Raw genomic sequence first — 26,834 nt, forward strand, 5'->3', positions numbered from 1 at the left:
GCGATCGCATTTTGTACCGTCGGCCGCAGTCGGAAGTTCGAGCTGGTTCAAGGATCAAAAAAAGGAACAGTATTGCTGGGAGAAGTCGAAAGAGGAGAAGATAGATATGAGCATGGATCGACAAATGACTGACTCACCGCATTCCGCCTCTTCTCTGGTGCCCTCCCTGTCTTCGTTGCGTCCTGCCTCCCTTGCCTGTGCTTCCGTGCCTGTGCTTCCTTCTTCTCCCCGTTTTTTGAGAAAAACGCCCGTTCTTCTGCGAAGAAGACGCCTTCAGTCTTCTCTTCCTTTTGTGTCCGACCACATCCTTCTCCCTCTTCCTCTTTTTCTTCGTCCTCTTCGTCTCTCTTTGTTCTTCCTCTCTGCCTAGCGTTTTCTTTCCGCCCTAGCTCTTCGTTACTCGGCAGATATCGGCCAACTGCATCCTTTGAAACTCTCTGCGAGGAGTGGGCTCGGCGTTCCGTCCAAGTTTTTTGCGTTTCCTTCCTTGGCACATGTTTGGCTTCGGCGCAGTCGCGTTTCTCCCGTCCATGAAAGACGGCATTTCCTGTATCTTTTCGCACTGGTCTGTCTTCCGATCTTCGCACAGAACACGTTAGGCGGGGAACTCCGCTTTTTGCAGCCAACAATGCAGCATTTCTCTCGATCACGAAGCTCTCCAAGATGGATTCCAAAGACGGCAAGACTTGTTCTTTTCTGGCACTACCTTTTCCTTCTTTCGTTGCTGTTTTCGGTCTGCAGCGCAGCGACCGTTGTGGCGCACAGATCAAACCAAATAACAAGGCTACTGCGGGCCAAGGAGAGGGAGGGACGGAGATGGCGAGCTGGAGAAGGAGAAAAAGGCCGAGGAGGCTTCGCGTGGGCAGGTCAGTGTGCGTTGAGGGAGGACATAGAAAACGTAGGCTCCTGTTCCCTTCTTGAAGAAAGTACTGAAACAGAGTTGCCGTTTCCTTCTTCTTTTCCACTTTCTTCCCGCTTCTCTAGCGCATCTGCCTCACTCTTGCGCATCACAAATTCCAGAGAAAAAAAGGCAAAGCGCATGTGGATAAGGAAACGACAGGGACGCACGAATCCCTGCACCTGTCTGGATCGCGGTCAGGCGTCTTTGTTGCCAGCATCGACCCCGTCTTCCTCTCCTTCAATCCCTTCTCCCTCTTCGCCAGACGCTAGCCTGGGTTCTCGGCCTTCCCCAGAACCACCATCGACCCTCATCGCCCCCCAGCGTTTGTTGGCTTCATCGCCTTCTTTCTCTTCTTCCCAGCTCTCTTTCTCTTCCCTCGCTTCTTCTTTCTCTTCTGTTTCTCCGTCGATGCCAGCAGCTGTCAGCCAGCGAAGACAAGACGCGGCACAAGGACGTCGAGGGGAACCCGGTTCGGTTCGTTCCCCTCCGTCTCGCTTGTCGTTGTCAACCTTCGTTCTTTCCTCGTGGCCCACTCCTTCGTTTAACAAATGGTTGTCTTCTTTCTTCCCTTTCTTCTCCGACCTGCCTTCCTCACCATCTTCCTCATCGTCGTCTCTCTGCTCTCTTTTGTCGCCTTTCTGGGCTCTACACGGTCTTCCTGTCCTGCTTTTTGGGAGCGCTGCGACGCCGCTTGAAAATCCCCGCAAAGACAGAAGGGAGAAAGAGGTAGGAAGAGAGAGACGAGGTCGGAGAGGACACGAGGAAAAGCAATCTAACGGACTCGGAGAAGGAAATAGAGTTGCTCGGCCCTTCCAAGAAAAAGCACTGGCCGCTGCTGGTGGGTTTGGCGGTGTCTCCGCGACTTTGTCCACAGCGGATGTTCTACCTTCACACATTTCTTCCGCCCTTTCGTTTCCTCCCTTGGAGAGGAAGGGGTGCCATTCGAGCTGTCTCTCTTGTTCTCGCCCTAATGCTCAAAATGCCTGTCGCTCTTGTCCGAACCAGATCTCCTCTCCTTCCGAAGTTTTCGCCTTCTTCTCGTCTTTCCCTGCGTCTGCCTCGTCTCCTTCTCTTTCGCCCTCTTCTTCGCCTCCCGGTGCTTCGATCTTTCCATTCGCGCCGGACCTTTCTGGGTCAAGCGCGTTCCTCTCTCCTTCCTCTTTCTCTGCTCTCTCTGTTCCCTTTCTTCGCTCTTTGCCCCACATCCTTACCCCCCTCTTCCAGGACGGCAGCGGGCTCTGTATCCCGGTCGCCCCTGGCGATTCCTCGCCTTCTGCTGCAGACGTTTGCTTAGGCGTCGACAGCGAGGAAAACCCCGCGGTTTCTTGCAACTTCTCATCTCATTCTCCTCTTCCTGAAGCCGACGGGCCGCCCTCGTCCGTGTCCTCGTCTTGTTCCCTCTCGTCTATGTCCTCTTCCTCCGCGCCTTCCTCTTTCTCTCCTGCGTCTCCTTCGTTGCCGTGCTCTTTCTCTGGGTCGGGGGACCGTCCCCTAAGAGACGAAGGCGCCAGGGGGGACACCGAGCAGCGGCTTGGAGAGGAGGAACGGGAAAAAAACCTGGAACGGAAAAAGGCAAAGGAGCGTCTAAAGGACCATTGCCATCCTTCCTGCCTAACCTGCCGGGCCGATTGCTGCTACCGAAAAGCCGACAACTGCCTCTCATGCAATTTAACATTCTCTTCGCTGCGGCGTCTTTATCCGGACGGGACGGGACGTTGCCTTTCCATTCGCAAGAGAGAAGACGAAAGCACTTCTGTCGAGCCCACTTCTTCGGGGGGGAGAGAAGACGCAGGCGAGCCAAGTGGTGGATATGGGGCAATAGGAGACTGGTTTCAAGCGTTAATAGGATTTGCCGATGTGCAGCCTTCCTGGGAAATCATCGCCGGACACCCTTCTTTGTCCGCCGTGTCTCCTCCCTATTCCCCGCCCCCCAGTTCTTCGCCTATTTCTATCTCCACATCTTCTACGACGCCTAGTCCTACTTCTTCTCCTTCCTCTTTACCTTCGTCATTCTCCTCCTCTTATTCGTCCTCTCCCTCGTCTTCCTCTTCTTCGTCATCGTCGTCTCTGCCCTCTTCTTCGTCCTCGCCTCCCCCTCTTCTTGCTTCGTTTACTGCTTCTCCGTTCGCTCTTCCTCCGCCCTCAGCCTCTTCAATATGCCGCTCTCTTCCGTCCGCTGCTTCTGCTCTGCCTCTCCTTCACTTTCTTCACCTCTTTTTCCTCCACGCAGACAACAATTTAGAAGAGTCTGCGCTCCTCGACATGGAGGAAATCCTAAATCCGTATATAGGCCGACGAGCTTTGAACGCTATTTTAGCTGCACAGAATTCAGGTCTCTCTGGAGGCGGAACTCCTGGAGGGGCGGCTAGCCAGGCACCTACCCCGCTAGCGCCGCACCTAGCTCTAGCCCAGATGTATATCGTGACTCTCTTGGATCGACCGAAAAGTGGAAGTCCAAGCAAAGCCACCGAAGCAAGCATAGGCCGAGTGCACATTTGCGGAAATCTCGAGTACACTCAAAAAGGAAATATTCGTGTCCGAGGAAACCAGACGATATTTGTCCAGGAGGGCTGGCAGGGAACAGCTGAGCTCAGTTCAGAAACTGCGTATGAACTATTGAGGGTCAAAAATGAAGATGGAAGATTTGAATGGATGCTGCTGAGAGATCTGGGAGAGGTAAAGTCTAACACAGAGGAGCATGGGGAAGACAGAGGCGGGAGGCACATACACATTTTTATTTTCATGTTCACATGCAGTTCGCCTAGCATGCGCGCGTACCTAAACCTGCACGAAAGTTCGTATATGCCCCCTTGTCCCCGTAAATAAACATAGATTGCCAGATCATTTGCAACGACCAGGGTGTATACTTTCCTTCTCCGTACATACAAGCAGCTATCCAAGTATCCTTAGCCTGTGTGTGCCCAAATATATATATATATATATATATATATGCATATATAGGAATATTGATGAGGGACTGTACCAGGTTGTAGGCTCTGTCGGACTTTGGATGCTTCCTTATGTCTCATTTGTTGTTCGTTTAAGGTCGACATGAACTCGCCATCCGTCCTAGCGTCTTTCCTTCAAAGAAACTTGGATCTATTTCCTGCAAGACATGCGGCGCTGACTCTCTGGAACCATGGAAGCGCCTGGGTGGGGTTCGGTGATGACGAGAGCAACGCTGACAATTCACCCATGAGCTTGAAGGAGCTGGTACAAGGCTTGCAAAAGTACGGAAGAAGATGAAGCACCTGCCGGCACACTGCCCTTCTTAAGGAATGCGGGTCCTTCGAGATTAGCTCAAGTGTGGCTGTTCTTTTTAACCTCTCTCTCGAATTGCCCGTCTGGCAAGCTTTTTTTTGCCCCCAGACTCTCTCTGCATGACCCGTTTGTAACGTTCTGTCTGCGTCTTCCTATTGCTCAAGTTGTTCTTATACCTCGTAATCTGACGATATCGCGATTTCAACATCAGTACCCCCGTGTATATGGCTGTATATATATATATATATATACATATATATATTGCTCCTGTCTCGGTGTTTGACTCTGTCGCTCTGTAGCGCCTTTTATACTAATCGTTTTCTCGTCTATTTCTCTGTGCAAGCATTCCTCTCTATCGCTGTGCCTGTCTACATATCGCTCCGTCTATCCATCATCTCTCTATTGAGGTCTCTAACTGCACACAGTCGTCTATTTTCCCTGCAGAATCTGTCCACCTATTCTAAAGTGAGGGGACACCGACCTAGCTATCCTGCTGTGCCCTTTTGTATGTTCATGGTTGTTATCGTCAACGAGCCATCTCTCCAGTTGTCGCCTTCGGGGTTTATACACCGGTCTGCAACTCGGCTTTTTGCTCATTGTCGCTCTGCTGCTAGCGGACAGATTCGAAAAGGTAGACGAAAACAGAATGGTTTCCGTTCCAAGCTTCACAGACGATAATTCCTTTTCATCGGGATGGGAGAAGACAGATTCTCTCGTTTCAACAGCCTAGCGGGTTTCCCTTTGCTATTCTTTTTCACGTCCTGTTTTCTCTTTCAGAGGCCTCCGAGGAAGTGCTCGAGGCAAGCACGACCCCGCATTCAAATTCAGTGTCTTAGGTTTTGATGCGTGTCTGATGGCGAGCTACGACGTCCTCGAAGCCGTTGCCCCCTTTGCCCATTTTGTTATTGCGAGTGAAGACAATGAGCCTGGTCATGGGTGGAATTACCAGTAAGCGTTTGCATCTCTGTTTTCGTTTCTCGCCTTGGTTTCGGATCTCTGTTTTCTTGTTCCCCCTTTCTCCCATCGCGTTTCTTCGCGATGCCACGTCCCATTCCCTCCCGCTTCACTTCCAGTCCTCTTTTTCCTCGATAAACTCTCTGCTCCACGCAGCTTTCGCTTCTCTTCCGGTGTCGACAGGTTTTGTCCCCTGTAGACGCACAAGTGAACAGAGAGAACCGGGCCACGGAGAGAATGGCCGAGACTCGGTGCGTCAATCTTCTTCGGCGCCCTCCTGGTGTCCTTCTTCTGCTTATCTGTGGTGCTCGATTCGACCTCCTCTCCGTTCTTCAGCCTTCTTCTGCCCCATTTCCCGTCCCCCTCTCCCCCTTGAAGACATGTCCGAGAGTGCCTGTTTCGAGTTGTCGTTCAGCCTGACCGACCCCACGACTCTTCTCGACAACGCGGATGCGTCTGCTCCTCAGTCTCTCCCTCCTCCCTCCCGTCGCGAGTTTTTTTCCTCTGCACCTTCCCCGGCGGCTCTTCCTCCGTCTCTGGCTTCTCTCTCCGCTGCGCCTTCGCCCTTTCGTCTCTCAACAGCATATGAATACGCGTCACGCTTCATTGCCAGTTACGCCCTCCATCCTCGGTCCTCGGTTGCCTTGACTCTCTCGCTGATTGAAGTCAAAACATTTCTAACCTTCAAACACAAATTCGAAGAAGTCATGGATGTAAGAAGCGGAAACGAGACCTCACACAGAAGGCGAAGCAGGGGATGAAAAGGAGGAAAAGGGAGATACACAGAGTGGGTTTTTCTGTGTGGCGAACTGCGTTCTCCGTCTGCAGGTCGGTGGTGTCCCGAAAGGCATCTTGAAATGGGAAAAGAGAACCAGAGAAAAAAGAAGAGAAAGGAAAGGCTGAGAAGCAGCTGGCACTTGCGGCACTCCGCTTTGCGCCCCTGGTTCCCTGTCCGGATTTCTCTGCCTTTTCTCCAGTCTCGTTGAAACAGCGTATCTTTCTGCATGCCGCTGACTCCACTTCATGCACCACTTTGTTTTTGTTTGTTCTCGTTTTCGAGTCCTTCACCCCCTTTTCTGCACCACCTTTTCCTTTTTCGTGTTGCCTTCCAGCATTTGTTCGCATGCGGCGGGAGCGCCATCTCTTCCGTCATTCGGCGAGCCCTTGCTGCTTCCTTCACAATCCGCGGCTGCGAAATGGTCAGCTTGTGCTCGTGCTTCGACCTCTTCGATTTCCTGGATCACCTGCTGCGCCTTCTGACTGCACAACGCCACCAGGTCTACTCTTCCTTGCCGTCGCCTTCTTCCCTGTCCTCTTATTCCTCTGCAAACGCTGCTCCGCTCTCCAGCAAAAGAGCCGCGCCGCTGCTCTCTGTGGCGGAGAAGGTTGCAAGTCTTCGGAGGATGCTCAAAGCCATGGTGGTTATGGAGGTGGGAACGAGGGAGGAAGGCAGATATGCAGGCCTCAGCATGTATTTTCCTGATCCTAATATGCAGGTGAGCCGGGACGCCCAACCTGGACGCTCTGGTCTATGCTCCTCATTGACGCATGCCGCTCCCCTCATCCAGGCCTCCACATATCTTGATGCAGGAAAACCGCCGTATCGAAGCTGAGGAAGAAAAACACGTTTCTTAGCTGTCCTCTAATTCGTCGTTGCTCTCTCCCTAGTACTATCCTTCTCACCGGCGTGTTCTGCTTCTGCAGCTGAACTGCAAAAACACGCGCGGCGCGTCCCTCTGGGCAGAGCAATATCACCGGTCTGTTCAGTCTCGCTATGCCGCCTTCGTCACGTCGGTCCAGAAGAACCAGCGAGGAAGTGTTTGCTACTTTTCTTCGACTCTCGCGTCCTCTCCCGCGTCGTCAATTGGGGCCTCTCCGCATCCAGCAGAGGAAGCAGAAGAGGAACGCTTTGAAGTTCTGGAGGCGCGACTCCTGGGAGGGAAGCGCCAGGGAGGACACCACCTAGTCGGCCTCGCTGCCATCGCGCCTGCAAGTCTCATGTTCGCTCTCATGTTCAGGGGTGAGACCGAAAACGCAAGACCGGGCGATGCGAAAGCGAAAGACAGGGAGAGTCTACAGGAAGCAGGGTCAAGCCATACTCGCCTACCAACAGCTAAAAACTAACAGCTTAGATATCGAATTCTATGACCACAGATGCACCTACAGAGATGTTATCACCTACCGATTTGCTTAGCCGTCAATCGGTTCCTTCACAAACCAACTTCCCGGCGTAGCCACACATGGCTGTCATGTTTTCGCCTTCCTTTGCTGAATGCCTGTTTAACCACAAAAACAGCGGCCTCGAGTCATACACTCCTAAATGATACAAGGGTTTAAGCATGCAGCCATTCACCAGAGATATACACATGCATGCTGAAATATATATATATATATATATATATGTAGGTACATGCATGTGTTTCCCTGTTCTTTACATGCCCACCTGCGCTCCTTTGTCTTGTGTTTTTTAGGCTTCGTTTCTTCGGTGCATGGCAATGGGCGCTCGGCGCCTCCTGCGGCTCGTCCCCAGCCACAACGAGAAGAGCAGAGTCCAATGCAGCGCCGCGAAGGAAATCTGGCATCTTCTTCGGCTTCTTCATCTTTCCTGGAGTCCTCTTCCACTCCGCCTCCCACCCCACAAATAGGAGTCAGCACAGCCAAAGAGGAGAGAAAAGAGAGAGGCCGAGGAACGTTCCACATTGTCGTCGAAGTGTTCAGCACGTTACAAGCCTCCATGACGGACATCACCGACGTTGACTGGTTGGGGACTCTACCCGAAGAACAAGAAGAACAACAAGAAGAAGGACGGGAAGAAGAACGGGAAGAAGAACGGGAAGGAAGCAGAAGCTCAGGGGCGACGAAACGTGGGACCCCTGGGAAAAGGGAAGACTCCGCACCAGAGGCCGGAAAACGAAAGAACCACCCAGAAAACTCAAGGGAGCGCTTTGGTCGGCACGGAGAGACTGAGGCGGAAAGAGAAGACAGCGAGTCGGAAGGGAAAAAGACACCAGGGGGAGAAGAGACAGCAGGGCGAAACGAGAGACAAGACGCGAAGCGAACACCGGGAACTGCAGAAGCGGCTTTCAGCTCATTTTCAGCGTCTCCCAAAGAACGCAAGGGCCGCAAAGGAGCAAATACAGAGCAGCATAAGGTTGATCCTCCACGGCGCAAGCCGGAAAACCTCTCGGTCGCTGAAAGCTGGTGGGACGAGCGCGTGTGGCTCCTCAGGCAACAGCGAGCAGTTCTGCCGTCCTTCAAAGATCCTCGGAGGCGGCCTCTGGCGATGCAACGACGACGAACAAGAGAAGAAACAGAAGACGAGGCAGATGAAGGACAGACAGACAGAGAAGACGAGAGAGAAGAGGAAGGACAGGGCGAATACTTGGAGTCGCTTCTGATCGCCATGCAGGATGTCCCTGAGAGTCCTTCAAGAAGAAACACTGAAGAGCGCCGAATCTTCACGTTTCCTTTTATCTTCTATGAAGACGCTGCGGCACTTGAATGTGCTCAGAGAGCAATGCGCTCCACATTCGCTCACCCAAACTCGGCCTCTCGTTCCTCGTTGGCCGCTCAGTCTGTCTCTCCGTCTCCTTCAGCCTCAGGTGAAGGCACCCCATACACTGACGCCTCTGCCAGTAAGTCGTCGGCGCTTCCTTCTCAGCTCGCTTCTTCCCCTCGCGAGGCTCTAGCCGCTGCCGCAGCGCAGACGCGTGTGCTTACGGCGCGTCGACTGGCAGAAGAGGAAGAAGAACAGAGAACGGTCAAGGAAGAGACGAAGGATGAGATGGCTGAAGAGGACGGTATTCCTTTTGGTTCGGTGGATACGTCCCGTTCACGGCCTTCCTCTGCATGGCTGTCAGGCCGAAGTGGCGAAAGCAAGAGAAAACGCGAAATCGAACATGAAGGGACAGAAGGGACCTTCTTCACGCGGCCTCTAGTAATCTCGTCGGAGACACTCTTTTCTCTACCCTCCTCTGGAGGCGAGACTGCCGCGCGCCGCCACCTGCAGTCGAGACGGGGCGAGACTCACGACTCTTCCGCGGCTTCTTCCAGTTCGTCCCCGCATGCGCTCCCGGCTGCTTTCGGGGGTGCGCTTGGCCAGCGAGAAGACGGCAGAGCCTGTGGAGAACGCGCATATCTCTTAGGAGAAATGGAAGGAGACAGGGTGTCTAAACTGACTCTCTACGTGGTGGTGAACAACATGCCAAATGAGCGTCCACAGTCAAGCGGCGGAATCCTGCAGCCCATCCGAAAAACCTTCACGTTCGAACATCACCAGCCGCGTCTTGGTCTTGCTTTTGCCTCTTCCTCGAGCTCAGCGGAAAGGCAAGGTCGGCGCTTGAGTGAAACAGATGACGAAGAGCAGCGAGAGGCCTGGCTGAAGGAACAACTTGCTGCTGCCCTACGAGAGGAGCGTGAGGGTCACACCTTCATTGCTTCTGTCGGCAGAGGTACGGACCAATGGCAGACCGGGGACAGGCGAAGACAGGAGGAAGGAAAAGAGGGGACGGACGAAGGAAAGAAACAGGAAACGAACTCAGCCGCGGCGCCAAATAGGGACAAGGAGAGGACGGATCAGTGGTTGGAGAATGAACAGAGTGGGAAGAAGAAAGAAGGCGGAAAGGAGGATAAGCAGGGCGAAGAGCGACGAGATGGAGAAGCAACTAGCAGTGAACGCGCGGCGCAGCGGAAGAGAAGAGGAGACGAACAAGGAAACACGGAGACAGTTAGATGGTCCAAAATCACCATGGAAGAACTCACCCAGGATGTCTTATTTCTGTGGGGAGAAAAAGAAGATGTCGGGGAACTGGAGATTGTTTCAGTATCGCGAGGAGCCTACGCGCGCATGCAGAAAGAGAGACAGACCGACGGCAAGAAGGGCACCACCGAAAACAAGCAACAGAGGGAAGAAGCGAGGCATGCGAGAACGAAGGACGAAGGGGATAGCGAAGACGCGCACAGGGCTGACATCAGAGAAGAGGAGGACAACCTCCCGGAGATCGACTCACGCCATGTCTTAGGTTTTGTGATGCAGAGTGTGACGGAGCAACGAGGAGGCTTCCTGCTGTCTCTGCCGTCGCCAAAAGACGAGACGCCGCCTTCGTCTTTCTCTTTCTTTTCGTCCCTCTTCTCTTTTGGAGAAGGTGAAGAACAGAAAAAGAAAGAAGACGACTGCCAACCAGCATGGATAGGCGACGGCATATGTGACCCTCCATGTGATCGCCCAGAGTTTTCGGCTGATGGCGGCGACTGCCCGCACCGCAGTCGCCTAGGGCGTCTGTGGCTTGACCAGCAGCAGGTGGGTGAACTGGCCGAAAGCAAATTCAAACCGGAAGAAAACGCATGGCCCCCCGACCTCGGTTTCTGGTTCTGTGACGCCGCCGCTCTCTACGCATTTGGCCTGGGCGGCCCTCTCTGCTTTTCCTCCAGATATGTCCTTCTCCTGCCGTCTTCGCCTCTTTGTTTCGGATGTCTCACCTTGGCTTTGTGTTTCCACTTGTTATCTTTTCCCTTCCGTTGTCTCCTTTCACCTTCCTGCCTCTCCTGGCACGCACTCTGTGGGTGCTGTCGTCGTTGCCGTTCATGCTTCTCCTTTCGTTTCTTGCGTGTGTGCAGCCCACAGGGCCTTGCATAAACAACCAGTGTGGACTGAACGCGATATGCGAAGAAACTCCGGTTCCATCCAACGTTACGCTGTCCCTTAGTGGTCTCCCTTCCCAATCCCGTCTCTTTTACTTTGAAAAAGAGGTCGAGACAGAGCCTGCTTCCGCTTCTTCGGTGTCTCCCTCTTCTGATTCGCCTCACTCCTCGTCTTTCTCGGCGTTGGCCTCTGTATCTGCCCCGTCGTTCGCTTCCTCGGTTCCCTCTCACTTCTCTTCCTCTCGGGAGAGAGGCAGCAGCTCGGCAACGACAGGAAAGACCGGGTCGGAGCGAAAACAGTCAGTGCAGGAGAGTGCAGCTGAGAATCAGGTGAGAGAACAGGTCGCGTGGAGACAACACCAGATACGAGAGACAAGAACAGACCCAGCAAGATTTGATCACAGCGAACCGTCATGATGCCAGAAATGCTTTAGAGTCCACCGCCTTCCTTTACGTTCTTCATGCTCTGCTCATTTCTTGTGTGTTCGTTCTCAGTCCCGCTCGTGCCTTTGACCTGGCCGTCGCGGCGTCGACTTCTCTTTGCATCCCAGCCCAACCGTCAATTTTTTCTCCTCGCGTTTCTTTCTTCTGTCTCTCATCTGTCGTTTTCTTCGCTCTTTCTGTTTCTCATGGGTTTAGCTTCTCCCTCTTGTTCTTCTCTGCGTGCTCTTCAGGCTCCACCGCGCGCTCCAGCGACGTCCACAGTGTGGTTTACACCACAGGGCGCGTATCGCTGCCGGTGCAAAATCGGCTACGAGGGCGACGGTCTGAATTGCAGAGACGTCGATGAGTGTGCAGCTGGAGCGACTTCCCCTTGTCACCCCGCTGCTCTGTGCATCAATACGAAAGGGAGTTTCCGATGCGTCTGCAAGGCTCACTACGTCGGCGACGGCATCTCCTTCTGCATGCCCCAGTCCGAAGTCGCTCAGGGCGACACTCTCAGCGACTTGGAGCATCGCCGATGCGTCGACAGAGACGGCAAGCCGTTATGTCCCTCGACTCTGCACTGCCTGCCCGACGGCTCCTGTGGGTGCAACGAAGGCTACGTCCAAACCACGTAGGCGCGGAATCTATTGTGTTCTATCCGGCCAGCCCTCTTTCGACCCAAGAATTGGCGTGTGCATGACAGATTTTTTCGCGGGCTGTTCCCTGTTAAAAACAAGGACTATTGAGGGAATTGCTATAGACTTGACGTCGGTGCATGCAGTCCTTTTTTCGAGCGTCTTCGAGGTGTATCTTCGTGCGTCAGTTCGAGGAGCGTACACTGTCAAGGACGTGGCGCTCTGCGATTGCCTGTGAGGCGTGTGTTTGCTCTTTTCTTGTCCTTCTCCTTGCTCATGTGCTGTTTCTTCTCAGCGAAGACACTTGCGAAGACATCGACGAATGCGAAGAGGGCTTAGCCTCCTGTGCGCCGTCTGCTCTTGCGCTCTGCATCAACACGGAGGGAGGCTATTTCTGTAGCTGCCGAGAAGGCTACGAAGGCGACGGGCGCCAGTGCGTCAAGGGGCCGTCAGTTCTACACGCCCGGCTTGTCGTTTCTGTCGACCTTCGACAGACGATGGAGAAAGAAGGAGGCGTCGAGGAATTCACTCGCCTTTTTAGAGACTCAGTTGCGGAAGTACGCATCGCCTCATGAAAGGAATCGGAAATATGTGCACGTGAAAACATTTAGGCAGGAAAACCAAAGAACGTTTGATGGGAGTAGGAGCAACTGAACGCAGAAATAAAGATATTTGACCATGCAAGCAGATATATATATATATATATATATGTACAGAACGAGAAAATGTGATCGACACGTGCCAGGAGGTATCTGTATAGCAATAGATTCCGGCATACAACCGCTCCACACGTCGAGGCGGACTCGTCTCGGCACTCCATTCGCCGTGTCTCTTCGTATAGGTTGTCACTAATCGATCTTAAAATGGTGCAAAAATGTATATACTTATATTTGTATGTGTATGAAGTTTTTGAACATTTTTTGTGTTCCTGGGGTTTCTGTCCTTTGTCGCTGCCTCTGGTTTTCTGTCACCCACCTCTCCAATTCGATAATTTGTCAGGCAGTTCCCACGCTGACCCGCGAGCGAATTGAGGTCCTCAGTGTCTCTGACGGAAGCGTTAGTATTCTGCTTCGCATCCATCCTTCTCCATTTTCGTCTCGCAAGAAGCCGCCTTTTGCTACCCGGGAAGCGGGCTCAGAAGAAGGAACACGCGAGAGGGGTGAAATGGAGAGCGCCTTCACGATGGAAGAAGGAAAGGACAGGAGATTTGTGAGAGAAGATGAGCCACCTTTGACTTCCGCGGAAATTCTCCTGGCGCTCCAGTGTCAACTCGAAGACCCCACGTCTCCCTTGCGGACAGGACCGTTTGGGGAGTATGCGGCAGTTAGCTCGCTCGGTAAGAAGACGCTTCAAAAAAGCGGATTTGGAAAAAAAGGGGGGGAACGAGGGAGCGCACAGGCGCAACACGGGGCTGCAGGTGACCCGGGAATCTTTGGCAACAAGGGAGTCTCGTACGATTATGCATTGCCATCCGCTCCCAGCGCAGTATAACGAGGGGGACGACCCCTCGCACAATGGCACGATAACAGTGAGTGCACTTGATGTATTCTTCCCTTTTCTCGGATTCTTGCTGCAATTGTACCCTTTCGTTTTTGCAGAAGAATACCACTTTCTCACGAAGGCTCAGGCATACGGCACACACGATGTGCTAGACCTTCTAACCAAGTGGTTGCCTACGTGGATTACAGACCACGTTCCCAAGTCGATCATCGTAGGAATGGAACTGTGCTTCTTCGTCGTGATGTTCCTCATTCTCTTGAACTGCCTCATCAAAATATGCAAACGGAAGAAGAAAAGGTGAGGTGTTTCGGAATCTTGGTGCCACGCATTTGCTTCTCGGCTAAATCCTAAACGAGAGGAACGGGAGGGACAAGCCTTCCTATGCGTGGTTCGCATTCTGTAACACTGCAGACGTGGTTCGCATTCTGTAACACTGCAGGTGGTTCGCATTCTGTAACACTGCAGACTGGAGAAACACACAGTGACGACTGGTTTTGATTGTTATTCCTCTTGTTCCTCTGTCATCTAAACTCAAGGATGCAAACGAGGAATTGCCTGTTCTGCTGTTTATGTCCTTCATCGCTCTAGCTCCCCTGGACCTATATATATATATATATATATATATATATATATATATATGGGCTTGAATTGAGCTATTTGTTGGAATAGGGACATCTGTATCCCCAGTGTTGACCAGAAAAAATTAAAAATTGCGTCCATGGCGTCCTCCCCGTGTTGTCCACATTTTTACCAGAAAGGGCCCGGGGACGCGGAATGCAAGGAGTGTGCGGCGTCGCCCGGTCGTCTGTTGCTGCTGTATGGACGACTCTTCTTCTGAGGACGAAAGGGAAGTTCCTTGTCCGCCGCGAAGGGCCTCATTTTCTGGCCTTCAACCCCCTCCTTCCAATCCCTACCAGACGCCTCTCTATTCTCTTCCCTCTTCTTCCTCCGCCTCCTTTGTTTTTCCAACTCGGCCACAAGGCGAGACCCGGAGTGACCGACAGGGGAAAGAACGAAGAGGACGCAGTTTTCCAAGAGACGGCGAGGAAGGAAGACGAGATGAAGACACGCTCGAGAAAATGAAGAGCGTTGAAGCCTACCATAGACAGATCATAGCAGAAGAACAACGTCGAAGATACGTAACAGGGGCGGCCCTTGGCTGAAAAGCAAAACGCCAAACACGATCAGTCCATTTCTCATTTCCCACCCAACCTCGCAGCAACAAAACAGGACACCGCTGCCAGAAGTATGCACACATTTTTGACGGCCATAGACGCATGATTGCATGGAATACCTGTGAATGCTCATTTTCAGTGAAACATGCCTGTACACAGATGAGGCTTCAGATTGAACGACGCTCGTAGCGTAATAGCTTTTGAACCCTGGCTGGAAACGTCCGCGCGTGGAAGTATCTATTTAGACGTGTTTTGCTACCGGTATGGCTCTCGGGAATGTCTGTCATTTTAGATTTACGGTCGCATGCACACAACTTCTCACAGATATATTTCTCTACATGAATGGATAGACGTATACGGACACATAAATCGCTTCCCTCTCACTACTGCACCAATGCATCGGCATTTATTGGCTCCACGGGAACAGCAGATCGGTACTGTTCACTCCCGAACCATGAGGGTCCACGCTGAAATCGAATTACACAGACGCTGGTAGGCATGAAAACGCAATCAGCTGTATCTCCTCTCTAACACCTCTCTGCATTAGGAGTAACATCGAACCATGCCAAGCATGCAACGAAAATGCAATTCTCGTCCCGGAGTGAACTTGACAGCCGTCGGACGTTTCCACCACATGCAAAAAAATTATGTGTATGCATACGTTTATGTGTGTACGAATATGTGTATTTGTAGTGGAAAGACACAACGAGAGCATATAAAATGTATATACATACCTATAAATGTAGGACCTTTGCAGCGTTTCTGCTCGTGTGTATGTTTACTTTCCGTGGCTCTCGGCAAATCGACGCAACGCAGTGTTTCCAATGCAAGCAAATCGACGACTGAGTTGCACTCTGCGGCGCATGCTGCCTCAGGAAACCACTTCACGCTTTGCTGAGACACCTAGGCCCCTTCTGCCTCAAACGGACCCCAATAACCGCCGCATCCGACAGCGCGAGTTTACTTTTTCCACAGAGCAGCAGTTGTTTGTGTGTATTGCAGCTGCGTATGCGTAAGCGGTTTTGCGAAGGTGCAGACACAGACTCGGAGAAAACCGGGTTCGGATGCAAGGCGTTACAGGAACTCGACAGAGTTGAGGCGAAATACGAGCGCGGACCCATGTAAAAACATGGGAGCAACTCGTGAAGTAGTTTAACAGCCTCGAACGCGACTGATTCGCAGACATCCCTCCGTAGAGGCGCTTTCCTGCCATGGTTCCAACAACGTGCGGAAAAAATTCAGCCTCGGTTCTGTACCAACCCCACAGGAAATCGTCATTCATAAAATGGGTCTTTGGAAAATTGACACTAACTGCATGGTTGGTGTCCATTTAGAAAACAGAATGACATGAAAAGACCCCCCGAGTGCTCGTGGCTTGGCAGCTAAGCATGCAATGTTGCCACGTAACTGCTGTTGGAGAAGGAAAAATCCGGAATCCAAAAGAGGTTGGTATTCGGTTGTACTGCCATAGTAGAGAGAGAAGCAGCAAAGCTTATGGCAAGTAAGATTATATTTGGAGAGGACTGGACTCGACGGAATTCGTTCGGCCGCTGCACTTCCGCTCCGGTCCCTTTCAAACGAAATGGGGATAACAGCCAAAGGCCAGCAGAACGGATGGTGCATAGATGATCCCTCACCAACGGAAATATCATACGTGTGCAACGTCCACTCCCATTTCATTGCTCCCTCGACAGGAGAAACATCAAACAAGGCAAGCGTCTCATGCTGTCACCTACTTACCAACGACAAGAAAGGATTCCTTGCCTCAACTCTGCCGACACATATGCAAATGAAAATGTATTAGTGCATTGTCTAACGGAGAATGTATTGACACTTCTGAACGATGCAGGGGATAACGATTCTATGGCAAAAACATTTCGACTGCGTCTCTGATGCTCCTGTTTGCTTCTTGCGAGACGCGCGAAGGACCTCAGACGGAAAAGGGTGATTTTTCTGAGTGTATCGCACACCAAGTGACACACAGCACACGGCTGCGTTTGACGCTATCGAACACACGCAAAGCAAAGTGGCAAATTCGAGATACTGATGCAATGACAGTTCGCTGGGTTTGTTTCTCTTTTGAGCTGTAGGACTGCGAAACATCGCGTGAACCTTTGGCATTCTGTTCGGGGAGACGCAATTTCCTTGTGTTGTACTCCACGCTCTCAAAGATCCTCATTGGTAAGCGCAGTCTCCGAACTGGAGTCCTCCCGCTTCTCAACTGTACGGACCACACAGGTTGTCGAAGTAGTCCCGACTCTGCTGTCTTCCCAGCCACCCTGGCAAGGCTCCGTTTGAACCAGAATCGTCGAATTCACTACTCGTAGAGTGCGGCCGTCATCTTGTTTGCTTCCCGTGGACACCTTGAGCGTGAGCAGCACGGCGTGTTCTGCGAGGGGAAACAAAGGGAAACGCAGCAGAAGCGGCGAAAAAAGTTCGGCTGGATAGAGCCAATTCAACCGGAGATGCCCAGACAAACGGAGAAAACCGCGCCGAAAACACAGCGGCAGACTGAGGATGACGGCTCGCCTCCAGATAGACAGAAGTGAAACGTAGAGACCACCAGCAGAAGAAAAGAGAGTTCAAGGCTTGCGTAAAGCACACCCAGGAGCCGCTCGAGAAAACAGTAGCTGTACAGACTCCCTCATCAACCGCAAGAGACACTGCATCTCTGGGGGACCCAAAGAGCCCCCAGACTCATCCCTTTTCCTAAGTATTTGGAGACACCGTGCAAAATGAGATCTAGGTCGGGTCGTAGCCTCCCGTGGAGCTGCCCATGGAAGAGCTACGTGCGTTTTCTCTTTTCCAAGCATTGCACTCTGATGCAAGTGTCTCTCGCATAGCGCCACGAATAAGAAATTGCCTGTGTCATCTTTTTGCGACACAACAGCGAGAGTTAGGTCGTATTCTGGTGTGTATGTCGCGAGGAAAGGCTTCGTGGTGGACGTGAGGAAGCACGGGAGAAAAACCTCCTAGCGCTGTGAGCAGAAAAACCGCTAAAGTAGGTCACCTTGGACCGCGAAGCGGAACAATGCAGTCGAGTTTAGCGTCCCTCCATACGCGGAAAGAGATCCTGGAGCTCACCGCTGCTATACAGACCTCTTTATTTTGATAGATCTACATGTGAACACATATTGAGACGAGAACAGAAGTTTCGGTGGCCAACTCGGATTCTTTTTGCCGGTCCCCATGAGGCTACGCTAGAAGCATTTCTGCGTGTTTTGTTATCCCGTCACCGCGCGTACCAGGTTGGAGCGTCCAGGACGCATGGATCCCCTGGACAAGCTTGCCCAGCTTTTCGTTTCCAGTGCAACCATAAAAGGGATGGTGAAAAAGCAACTGCTCATCCTGGCTCACCCTCACAAAGAGGGACACTTGGCTTTGCCGTCCCATCATCTCCAGACGCATCTGCGTCTTGTTTTGGGCTGCGTAAGCAAACGAATGCATGCACACGACACGGATGCATCCTGAGAGCGCAGCTGTCGTGGGTTCACTGGGCATGCCGGTACACTGCTAAAAGGACAGAAAAGGAAAGCGTCCTACAGCTCTATGAAGGTAGTACGGCCTCTTCAAACAATTACAGACAACATAAACATCTAGACATAGGGCCCGAACGTATTTATATTGACAATACTAAAGCGACATGTCTGTGTACAGGGACACATGGAGGCGCATCGGGGGCCCTCGTGGGTTCGAATTTTTCAGCTGCGCCAAAAGGGTTCCTAGAAAGTACCAGTGCGTGGCCATTCATCATCCCTAGGTTTTGGCCCTTTCATTTCGGGTCCAAGATCCAAGCCCAACTTACTGGCAAAGCATCGAAATCCCTCCCGAATGACGACATCGCTGCCGTCGACGCCTTGCTGTAGAACTGCTGGTTGCCCCAGCACAACTTCACCCATGTTGTCATTTTGCTGTAAAGGCAATAGCACTTACAACAAAACGCCGGTTATTTCAGGAGCCGTCTCTTCATATGCAAAAGCCGATAGAGACATATAGCTACGGAGATACATCGGGAGACATATTTGGAATATATATTTACATATATATGACGCAGAGACGTGAGTGCGTGCGCGCGTGTGAGTCTCAAGTAACTCTGTAGGGATCCAGAAGTGTTATTTTGCATATCGAGGGGCCCAGCGACAGATATGAAAACCCAGACAAGATTGGTTATCTGTAGCCTTTGGTGGAAACCAACCCTTGAAGACTCGGCAGCCAAGGGCGGAGCATTATGCAAGCGATAACGTCAGAGCGAATCTGCCACGGGCATTTGCTTGACACCGCGGCTCCGCTTCATCCCGTATATGGGTCCATTTATCTACAGTGTCATCGCAAACATGGTACGTGATGGTCCGCAAAGGACTTCGTGACTATATAAACAATACGTATACGTGGTATTCAGGTATGTGGACACGCTCACAAACGTTTTCGCTACTCGCATGCCTGTCTCGGGATGGTAGTCTTGAGTCTTTCACTCACCAGAGCCCATCGGTTTAAGAGGTAGCGCGAAAGAGGGAAACCGTAGAGAAGACCACGTTCAGTTGCGCGGACAATCTCCCTCCACACACGCCCGGGTTCCTCACGCCATGCACGAGGAGCGAGTGTGTTTTCTTTCAAAACTTCATCGTGGTCCGGTGTTTTTTTGAGGTGCTGTAAGAACTGGAAAGATGAATCGAAGTTTCCTCGAAACGCGTTGCATCTCTCCTGAAGGGGCCTTCTCAGGCCTTGTCCCAGATAGCCCGCTGGTTGGCCTGCCGCGACGTGGGAGCACTGGCCGAGAGAAGTCATATCGAAGTCACCGGGTGCTTCAAAGATCTAAAACGAAATAAACACAAGCTCGAACAGTTCTGGTGAGACGCGGAAACCGCCCGAGGAACAACCTGAGAACCCGATTCTACGCCAAAAGCGTGTATGCAAATACGTCGGACCTCGCCTACGTGCGCGCATCGGTGATGGGGGATAGATGAAAGCAATATATATCAACATGCACGGGCGTCTGAAGGGGAGGAGAAGGGGATGCACAGGAACTCGATGTGTTCCCTTCAGTGACTTTTCCTTTCATTAAGGTGCATGTCTACGTGATTGCTGGCTGCGCCCTCGTACGCTCCATGCTAAGAAGAGATGCAGTGCTCGTACGCTCGGTGTCGCTTGCGACACAGGGTTGAGAGGGAAAAACGGGGGCATGCGCAGTCCCTGACACTATTCGGGAGAAAAAAGCAAACCGACTCGAGCGAGGGTTCTGTGTGGAAGCTTTCCCTTGCTAGAAGCGTGCACGAAAGACCATAGAGAGACGAAACCAGGTGAGGGGCGAGTTTCCCCGCTTGGTCACAGCCTAGCACTGGGAAGAACCTGCGGCTATACCGAGAACGTATACGAATCATTATTGAATGCCAGCATCTCGCCTTTCATCAAACCGAACGACATCGCCAGTGTTGCTGCCGAGCCGGCGACGGCTTGTCTGGACCGCGAATCTCGCTGTACCGAGTCTCGAGTGCAAACAGATTTGTTAAGTCCGCACTAGCGTGTAGCCGTGCAGGAGACCGGCGACCGACGAAGTCCTCGGTCGCGGATAAAAACAACCCGGGTTCTTGCGTGTCTCGAGCATCACTTACCATGACAACCGTGCTTCCAAAACGGAACGCTCCAAGTTCCTGACTTGCGCACAGCGGAACGTTGACTTGCTTCTCGAAGGTCTCAGTGTATCTGGTGCAGGAGCCTAACCGCATCTGGGCACCAAGGGGTTCTTCTTCCCACGAGAGATGCAGACCTCCGACGAACATCGCCGCCACCATGGTCACAGAGAAGAACAGTTGTTGGCCTTTGTTCTCCGGGTCCCAGTGCCCAACCAGCGCCGTCCTCTCGTACTTTTGAAGCAAGTCACCGGACTCCAGATTTTTGCGGGACACCTGAACACGCGGGGAGGAACAAGGGAGGTACAGAGTGCATCTTGCACGCTATCGGCGCTTTCGGCAGTTCAGTTGACGCAGTGGAGACGTATACCACCCTTGCATCCGCGGAGAAACACAGTGCAGAGGAATCGTAGATTGACACACTTTTGAGCCGAAGCATGCATATGCATGTACAGGTATTTTACTATAAATCCGTAGTGCATACCGAAGAATAGATATCCCCCTAAGCGGCCGTTTTTTGGGAATACAGGCGGTCGAACGCGGGGCCCTGAGATGCATGCGCACTCCTGGAGTTGTCGCTATTCGCCTAGCTCGACAGGGTTGATAGGGAGGTAGATAGATCACGAGGAGATTCGTATCCGGCGTACAACCCAGAGACGTGGGAACATGCAGTCGGAGCCACACACACTGGCAAACCCAATCAACCTAGATGACGCGCATATGGTACCACGCAGATATGGGAGGACGGGTGAGGCGCAAGGGAGGTGCGGTTTGGCAACCGTGCACGCATGCGTCGTACCGAAGGAGTGCACCCTGGGATATACGTCTGCGATGTCACAGTCCAGTCTGCTGGAGAATGAACCCTGTGATAGTCGCTCGGGGCAAGATAGTGGATGCTGACGAATAGGCGGTTCTGAGGCGACTGAAGCTGGAGAGGTGGTACTTCTCGTGGTCCAAAGAGAAACTCTTGCAAATTGAACGACATCGACTTCACCTGCAAATACCAAATACGCGGAAAGGGTCTGCTGAGAACCCAATGGTGAGCGCAAATTAGCGAAGCTTCTTTCTGCGCTTCTCCTCAGACAGACGGAGGAAACCTAAATACGCTCAGTTCAGCCGACGTCTGCGGCATGCACATTGCGAAGCCGAGGCCAAGTTTGAAGAAATGGGTGGAAGCAATAAAAATCCAACGAAAAGGCAAATACGAGGTGGGTTTTGAAGACTCTCACAGCACAGTTTCTCGCAGCCTTCTGCAGAGCTCCGAGGAAACACCGATATGCCCACACTGTGGCTGTACTGCATACACGAACAGCCTCCAGGACGCCGGAGCTCCTCATGCGTCTAAACAAGCAGTAGTAAAGGAAAGAAAATTACCAGGGGAACGAGCAAAGAGACAGTGAGGGGACCCCTTGCCTACACCCGCAAGGCCGCGATAAAAAACATCGAAGGACCAAAATCGCAGCACGGATCCTCTAGCGCACTGGGGCTGTGCTCCGCCCCGGCCGGCCCCGCTCCTTCGACTCGAGTAGGTTCTGTACGTACGTCTGTGAGGAGCGGGGTGAACCGTTCCGTTACGTTTCCTGACGAGTCCATACCTGCGGAATAATTTGGTGAGTGATCAGGCCCTGAGAATTGGGACGAATAGCGTAGACGTTTTGGACTAGGGAATCCGCCGGAGACATGATGGATGCTCGAGGATCCATATCACGATAGATCATGTAATTGATAGGCCGGGTGAAAAACTCTTGCAAGTTGCGAAACTCTGCCGCTGAGTGACGGCTGTCTGGGTCACTCATGCTGAAGGCCTCCTCCATATCTAAAGCAGGGGGAAAGAGAGGAGACGTTGGCATATTCGTGTATGCCCATCTTCGGTAGGATCCTTTAGTGTGCACACATCAGCGTGTGCACATCCATGAAGATATGCACATCCACTCACGGTACAGCACTGAATAAATATAGGTGCACATGAAGAGAAAGACATCTTTAGATATGCACAGAGATATGCAAAAGGGGTCACCTGCTGATACGCAACCAAACAATCTCACGCGCACACACGCACACATAGCTACGGGTAGGCACTGGATGTTCATGTGCCCTTTCAGTTGCATGTATGTATGCATATATATATATATATATGACGATACTCGCGCCAGTAAGAACTCATACGCCCCCCTTTACGTACGCTGGCATGTTTGTGTACATGTATACAAGAGTTGGGTACGTGTCCATCAACCCGAATATGTGTCCTTACATTAGCCTTGGTGTATCTGTCCACGCACCTACATGCACATGCATATCCACGCGTAAGAGCTCTTGAGCATATACATACATACATACATACATACATACATACATACATACATACATACATACATACATACTCGTATACGCTCCGGTCGACTGGTAAAGAATCATTGCCTTGTACAGCTTTTCTACTCCCTTGGCGCTTACTAATGTTATGTTTTTGAATCAAAGTTCTTATGAATCTTCTCGAGAAGGACCGGGAAACTATCCATCCGGCCATTTTCCCGATGCGCCTTGAATTGGCAGTAATTCGGGAAACGATGCCGGCGCGAGATTCTAGAATCAGGGACAAACAGCAGCAGTTGCGAAAGCCATGTAAAGTGAAGCATAGTCTTATAAGTCAGCCTGACCTCCCCGTGGCTCCCTCCTCAGTACAAAAGTTGATGACCGCCGCAAAAGGTATTCACGGTTCACACAGACGTCTACACAGTGCCGCTGCCGGCGTGTTGAGACTCGCCTGTTTACTCTTTATGTCGCTAGGACACTCGCATGCGTATAGAGGCGGATTTCGCTCGTCAACACTGAAACCCATCGACGCACGAACCAATTCAGTAAGTGCCAAGCACTCCGGAGCTTTCTCCCGACATTTCGAGCTTGAAAAGGTGCCCAGCCTCTCAAGATGTGTCGAAGGCTCACCGACTGCTTCCTCGAATGCCTCGAGCTGAAAAGACAGCACCAACGCAAGTTGACGACCGGTGAAAGCTGAGCTGCAGCCGTGGGCTGCCCACGGTAGACTGGTGGATAAAGTGCTTCTTCGGCGCCACCTACACATGAGGAACAGCCGCTCTTCTGCTCCACAAGCATTTGGTCACAATGACGTTAGCAAAAACGAATGTGCCCTTACGCTTCTGTGCACACAACTCGCATGAACGACGAGGCGACCACACATTCGCGAGGGCTGCGAAGCAGTACGCTTGAGAAGCGAAGACGCGTATCCGTCGTATACCACGTGTTAGGGGGCTGAGTAGTGCACCCCACAGTCTACCGGGGCTCTTACCGTGTTTGGAAATTCCCAAATGAGCGGGGTCTCTTGCCAGGTCTCCGAGCCGTCAGGGTGGCGCCAAAGCTGAAGTAGAATGACTGTCGGATCTTGTTCGCTTACACCTGCTACAGGTTTTCGAGCAGCGAGAAGACTGAGAAGCAGCTCGGCACCTGCATTGACCTTGTTCTTTTTACCAAGGCCCCTGACGCCTTCCTCCAACGTGTTCATGCCTGTGTGGGTTAATCTGTGGCTCTGAGATCCGGTACATATGTACGACATGGAAGAGGAGGGAACGAGACGAGCCGTAGAGACCGGAATCCGGAAAGTCGCATCCTCAACAGAGGTCACGTCAACGCCGAAATACGTCGTCGAGGGAAGGAGCAGGGCCAATTGACTGGCAGATGGCGTATACACCTTTCTGTCGAGCGATGCGTCGCGTGCCTTCCTGGGTCGCTTTCTCAGGCTTGCTGTTGCACTGCCAAAGTCGCCGATGGCGAAGCTCGGCAATCCTTCCAGGAGGATTTGAGCTGCTTGGTAACTGGAGACGCGCTCACCCGCCGGCGTTGTGGCCTCTCCCTGTTGGGATGGGTCTTTCGGGGTCAGCCCCAACACGTCCATACTGACATGAAGGGTGTATTTGTCCTGTAAACCCACTTTGGGCACGCCAAACAGAGGCCTGGGATCCAGTGCAGCACCTCTGCATGACGACGTCGGTGTCTGAAGAGGCGGACAGACAGCAAGATGGTGACCACAGTGCAAAAGGCCAAACTCGGCACCATTCCGGCAGCTCCGTTCACGTTGAGCAACAAAGGGATCGCGTACATGATGTCGGAAATGTTCGGGGGCTCCGGCGCACGGTGGGCTCCAAATGGTGGAAGGAAAAAAACGGGAACCGCTTAATCATCTCAGAGTCGAGGAACTCACTCTCACGTGAACCAAAGGTCCTATCACGCGTTTTCCCATTGAAACCCAACCGGCGCCGGGGGATGGGCTCACCAAGCAAGACTCCCCACGAGGTTTCACGACTTGACACCGTTTTGAGGGGTTGCAGATCTTCCTTGGCCTTTTCCCAGTTTTCGTAGCGGCTTACCACTTTGCGAACAAACAGAAGGAGTCGTCCTTTAGCGACTTGAGAGAGTGGGGTACTGCTGGGGAGGCCGGTGCCAATGCGAATAACACGACGATTCAACATAAGCCGCAAGAGAATTCGGTCCCGCCAAGTCCATCTTCGGATGGCCAACACTGAAGAAGGTTCGTTCAGGCTGGAAGCGAACGTGCGTGCAAGGCTAGCCTGCAAATCCCCCAGCGTTGCGTTTGCGAGGCGTGTGCCGTGAACAACCACTGTGAACTCCCCAGTCGAACACTGTCTTGTGCCCATCCTGAAAAAAACAAACGACACGCGCGCCAGCAACTTGTTTTCACGGGACGAATTGCACGGGCGAAGCGTGACGCAAACTGCGTTTCCCTCTGGTTGCAAAAAGGCAACCCAGGAACAAAGGCCAGATCCCTGATAGAGCCAAGCGTACTGCTGTGGCCGCGGCCAGCGGGGATCAACCTACGCGGCAGCACAAGACAGGCTATCGTCTTGCGGCACAGGGGAAGCTCTGCTGGTTCGTGAAGCGATGTCGCTTCTAGCAAAGAAAATCTGTTTCTTACGGCTTCAAATAGACGACATTTAGAGCCACCCTTGGCCCTCGGGCCACTTGCGAGTGGCGTCGGAACCAGCGAAATGGCCTGGAGGCAAACGAAAAGACAGAATAAGGAAACGAATTGCCGGTGCTGGTTCGAAGTTAGAAGAGGAACCACCGGTGTCGGATGGTGTTACTTTGAACAGATGATACGCTACACATTCAGGCACGATATGAAGCGTTTTTGCGAACCGGTTGACTGGTTTGCAGTTATCTGGGAGTGAAAGTTCCATCAAACCAAAAGCCGCTTGGAAGAAGACTGATCCAGAAACAGGACACCAGGTATTCATCTGGGGGCCCTAGTGTGTTCTCGAGAATGGTGGCACAGTAGTATGCGAACAGATACAATGGGTGCACGACTGCAGGCGCTGAAGGGACAGTGATCAAAGGAGACCAACTAGTCAGGCGAGACCTTTGCCACGAGAGCAGCAGGTTTCGGCGGATGAACGTTGCAACGTCGAATTCGAGGTTTGTGGCCCGGAAATCGCTCGTGGGCCCGCGTGCGAAGAGCCGCCGTCAGGTCCCGGATAAGTTTTCGGATAGGGCGCGGAACAAGGCACAGTGCAAGAATCCTCTCCCCCAGCCATGCTTGGGACCTCACAGACAGAAGAGGTACGGAAGGCAACACGGCGACTCTTGTACAGTCCTCGCATTTCCTTTCTGTTGAGCGGTCCACGGGGCAAGAAACGCATGAGTAAGCGCGTTACGTGAAAATCAACAGATGAACTGTTGGTTTTTCCGACGCAAAGACATAAGCCAGACTGTCGTCTCGTGACCTGCGCCCAGTCGAGAGCTCAGCAACCCTCAGTCGCAACTCTCGTTTACGGCAGCCCGTCCCCTGCTATAGGCGGTACGCGTGGAAACTATTAAACCCCTACCTTCCGAGGGTGGCGAGGAACCGATGCCTGAAGCCAGGTCGGAGGCTTTCTCTGTCGCTCGCCTCAAGTGCAGAAACTGCTGCTGAGAGGGCCACGAGGGCCACACAGGAAAGGACGACGAGCCTCAAAAAATTCGCCATGTTGCTTTGCCAGACTCGTAATCGTATTCTAGTGGTCGCTACGAAAACATGTAGAACCAACAGGGAAGAGACGAGACGGCCACAAAAGGTAGCACGATAAAATCATGGCGGCCCAAAGGTCAACTTTCTACGCATCGCATACGTATCACACCGCGAAAGAGGGACGGTCACCGCCTTGACCCGGATGTCTCTTCGGGAGATTGGGAGAAGCCCTATTAAAGCTGAGCTGACGATCTTGATGCGGCCACTTCACTTCCAAAAGTAACGGTCGGGAAACTCCCCGCCGAGTGTCGATTTCTTTTAGCAGTTACAGCCACATGCTACGCAGTCGTGAGTAATACCGCATCAATATTTATGGAGAGTGTCTTGAAAAGTTGCTCTGCCGACCGTCCGGGCACGCTAGTCGGCGGGTGCGCGGGGGTAGCTGGCGTCTGCGCTGGGGTAGCTGGCGTCTGCGCGAGTCGCCGACATTATAAATTGGCAGCGCCGCAGTTACGTTTGCAACAGCCCGCCCCTCATCCGTCGTTTTCGTACATCCCGAGGAGACAAGCGGTAGAAATTCACCAGTATTTGGGCCGTCCATTACATATTTACGTTTTGCGCTAAATGCGACGGTGCGGGTAGCGGCGCTGCTGTGCTTCGGTGCGGTGCGCGTTTTCACCATGGCTTGTGACAAGACACGAGATGCACGAACCCGCGCCGAGTGGACAGCAGACCTTCACA

The 26,834-nt window shown here is 52.4% G+C and overlaps 2 protein-coding genes across 2 annotated transcripts; one reads left to right on the top strand and one right to left on the bottom strand.

The window, feature by feature from the left end:
* Positions 1-628: 628 nt before the first annotated feature.
* NCLIV_036660 (conserved hypothetical protein) lies at positions 629-14,400 on the top strand (the record flags this gene model as incomplete). The annotated part of the gene is made up of 13 exons (XM_003883867.1): positions 629-3,577; positions 3,953-4,131; positions 4,940-5,110; positions 5,532-5,829; positions 6,229-6,612; positions 6,821-7,136; positions 7,588-10,415; positions 10,733-11,086; positions 11,431-11,813; positions 12,113-12,374; positions 12,817-13,153; positions 13,416-13,614; positions 14,235-14,400. 13 exons carry the CDS (start codon positions 629-631, stop codon positions 14,398-14,400), a joined length of 8,826 nt encoding a protein of 2,941 aa, XP_003883916.1.
* A 2,257-nt stretch (positions 14,401-16,657) lies between these two features.
* On the bottom strand, positions 16,658-24,597 carry NCLIV_036670 (putative phosphatidylserine decarboxylase proenzyme; the record flags this gene model as incomplete). The annotated part of the gene is made up of 9 exons (XM_003883868.1): positions 16,658-16,881; positions 17,738-17,917; positions 18,298-18,403; positions 18,969-19,304; positions 20,102-20,395; positions 21,715-21,935; positions 23,060-23,084; positions 23,421-24,122; positions 24,496-24,597. 9 exons carry the CDS (start codon positions 24,595-24,597, stop codon positions 16,658-16,660), a joined length of 2,190 nt encoding a protein of 729 aa, XP_003883917.1.
* Between the last annotated feature and the right edge of the window lie 2,237 nt (positions 24,598-26,834).

This window comes from Neospora caninum, chromosome VIII, assembly GCF_000208865.1.
Source record: "Neospora caninum Liverpool complete genome, chromosome VIII".
NCBI lineage: Eukaryota > Apicomplexa > Conoidasida > Eucoccidiorida > Sarcocystidae > Neospora > Neospora caninum.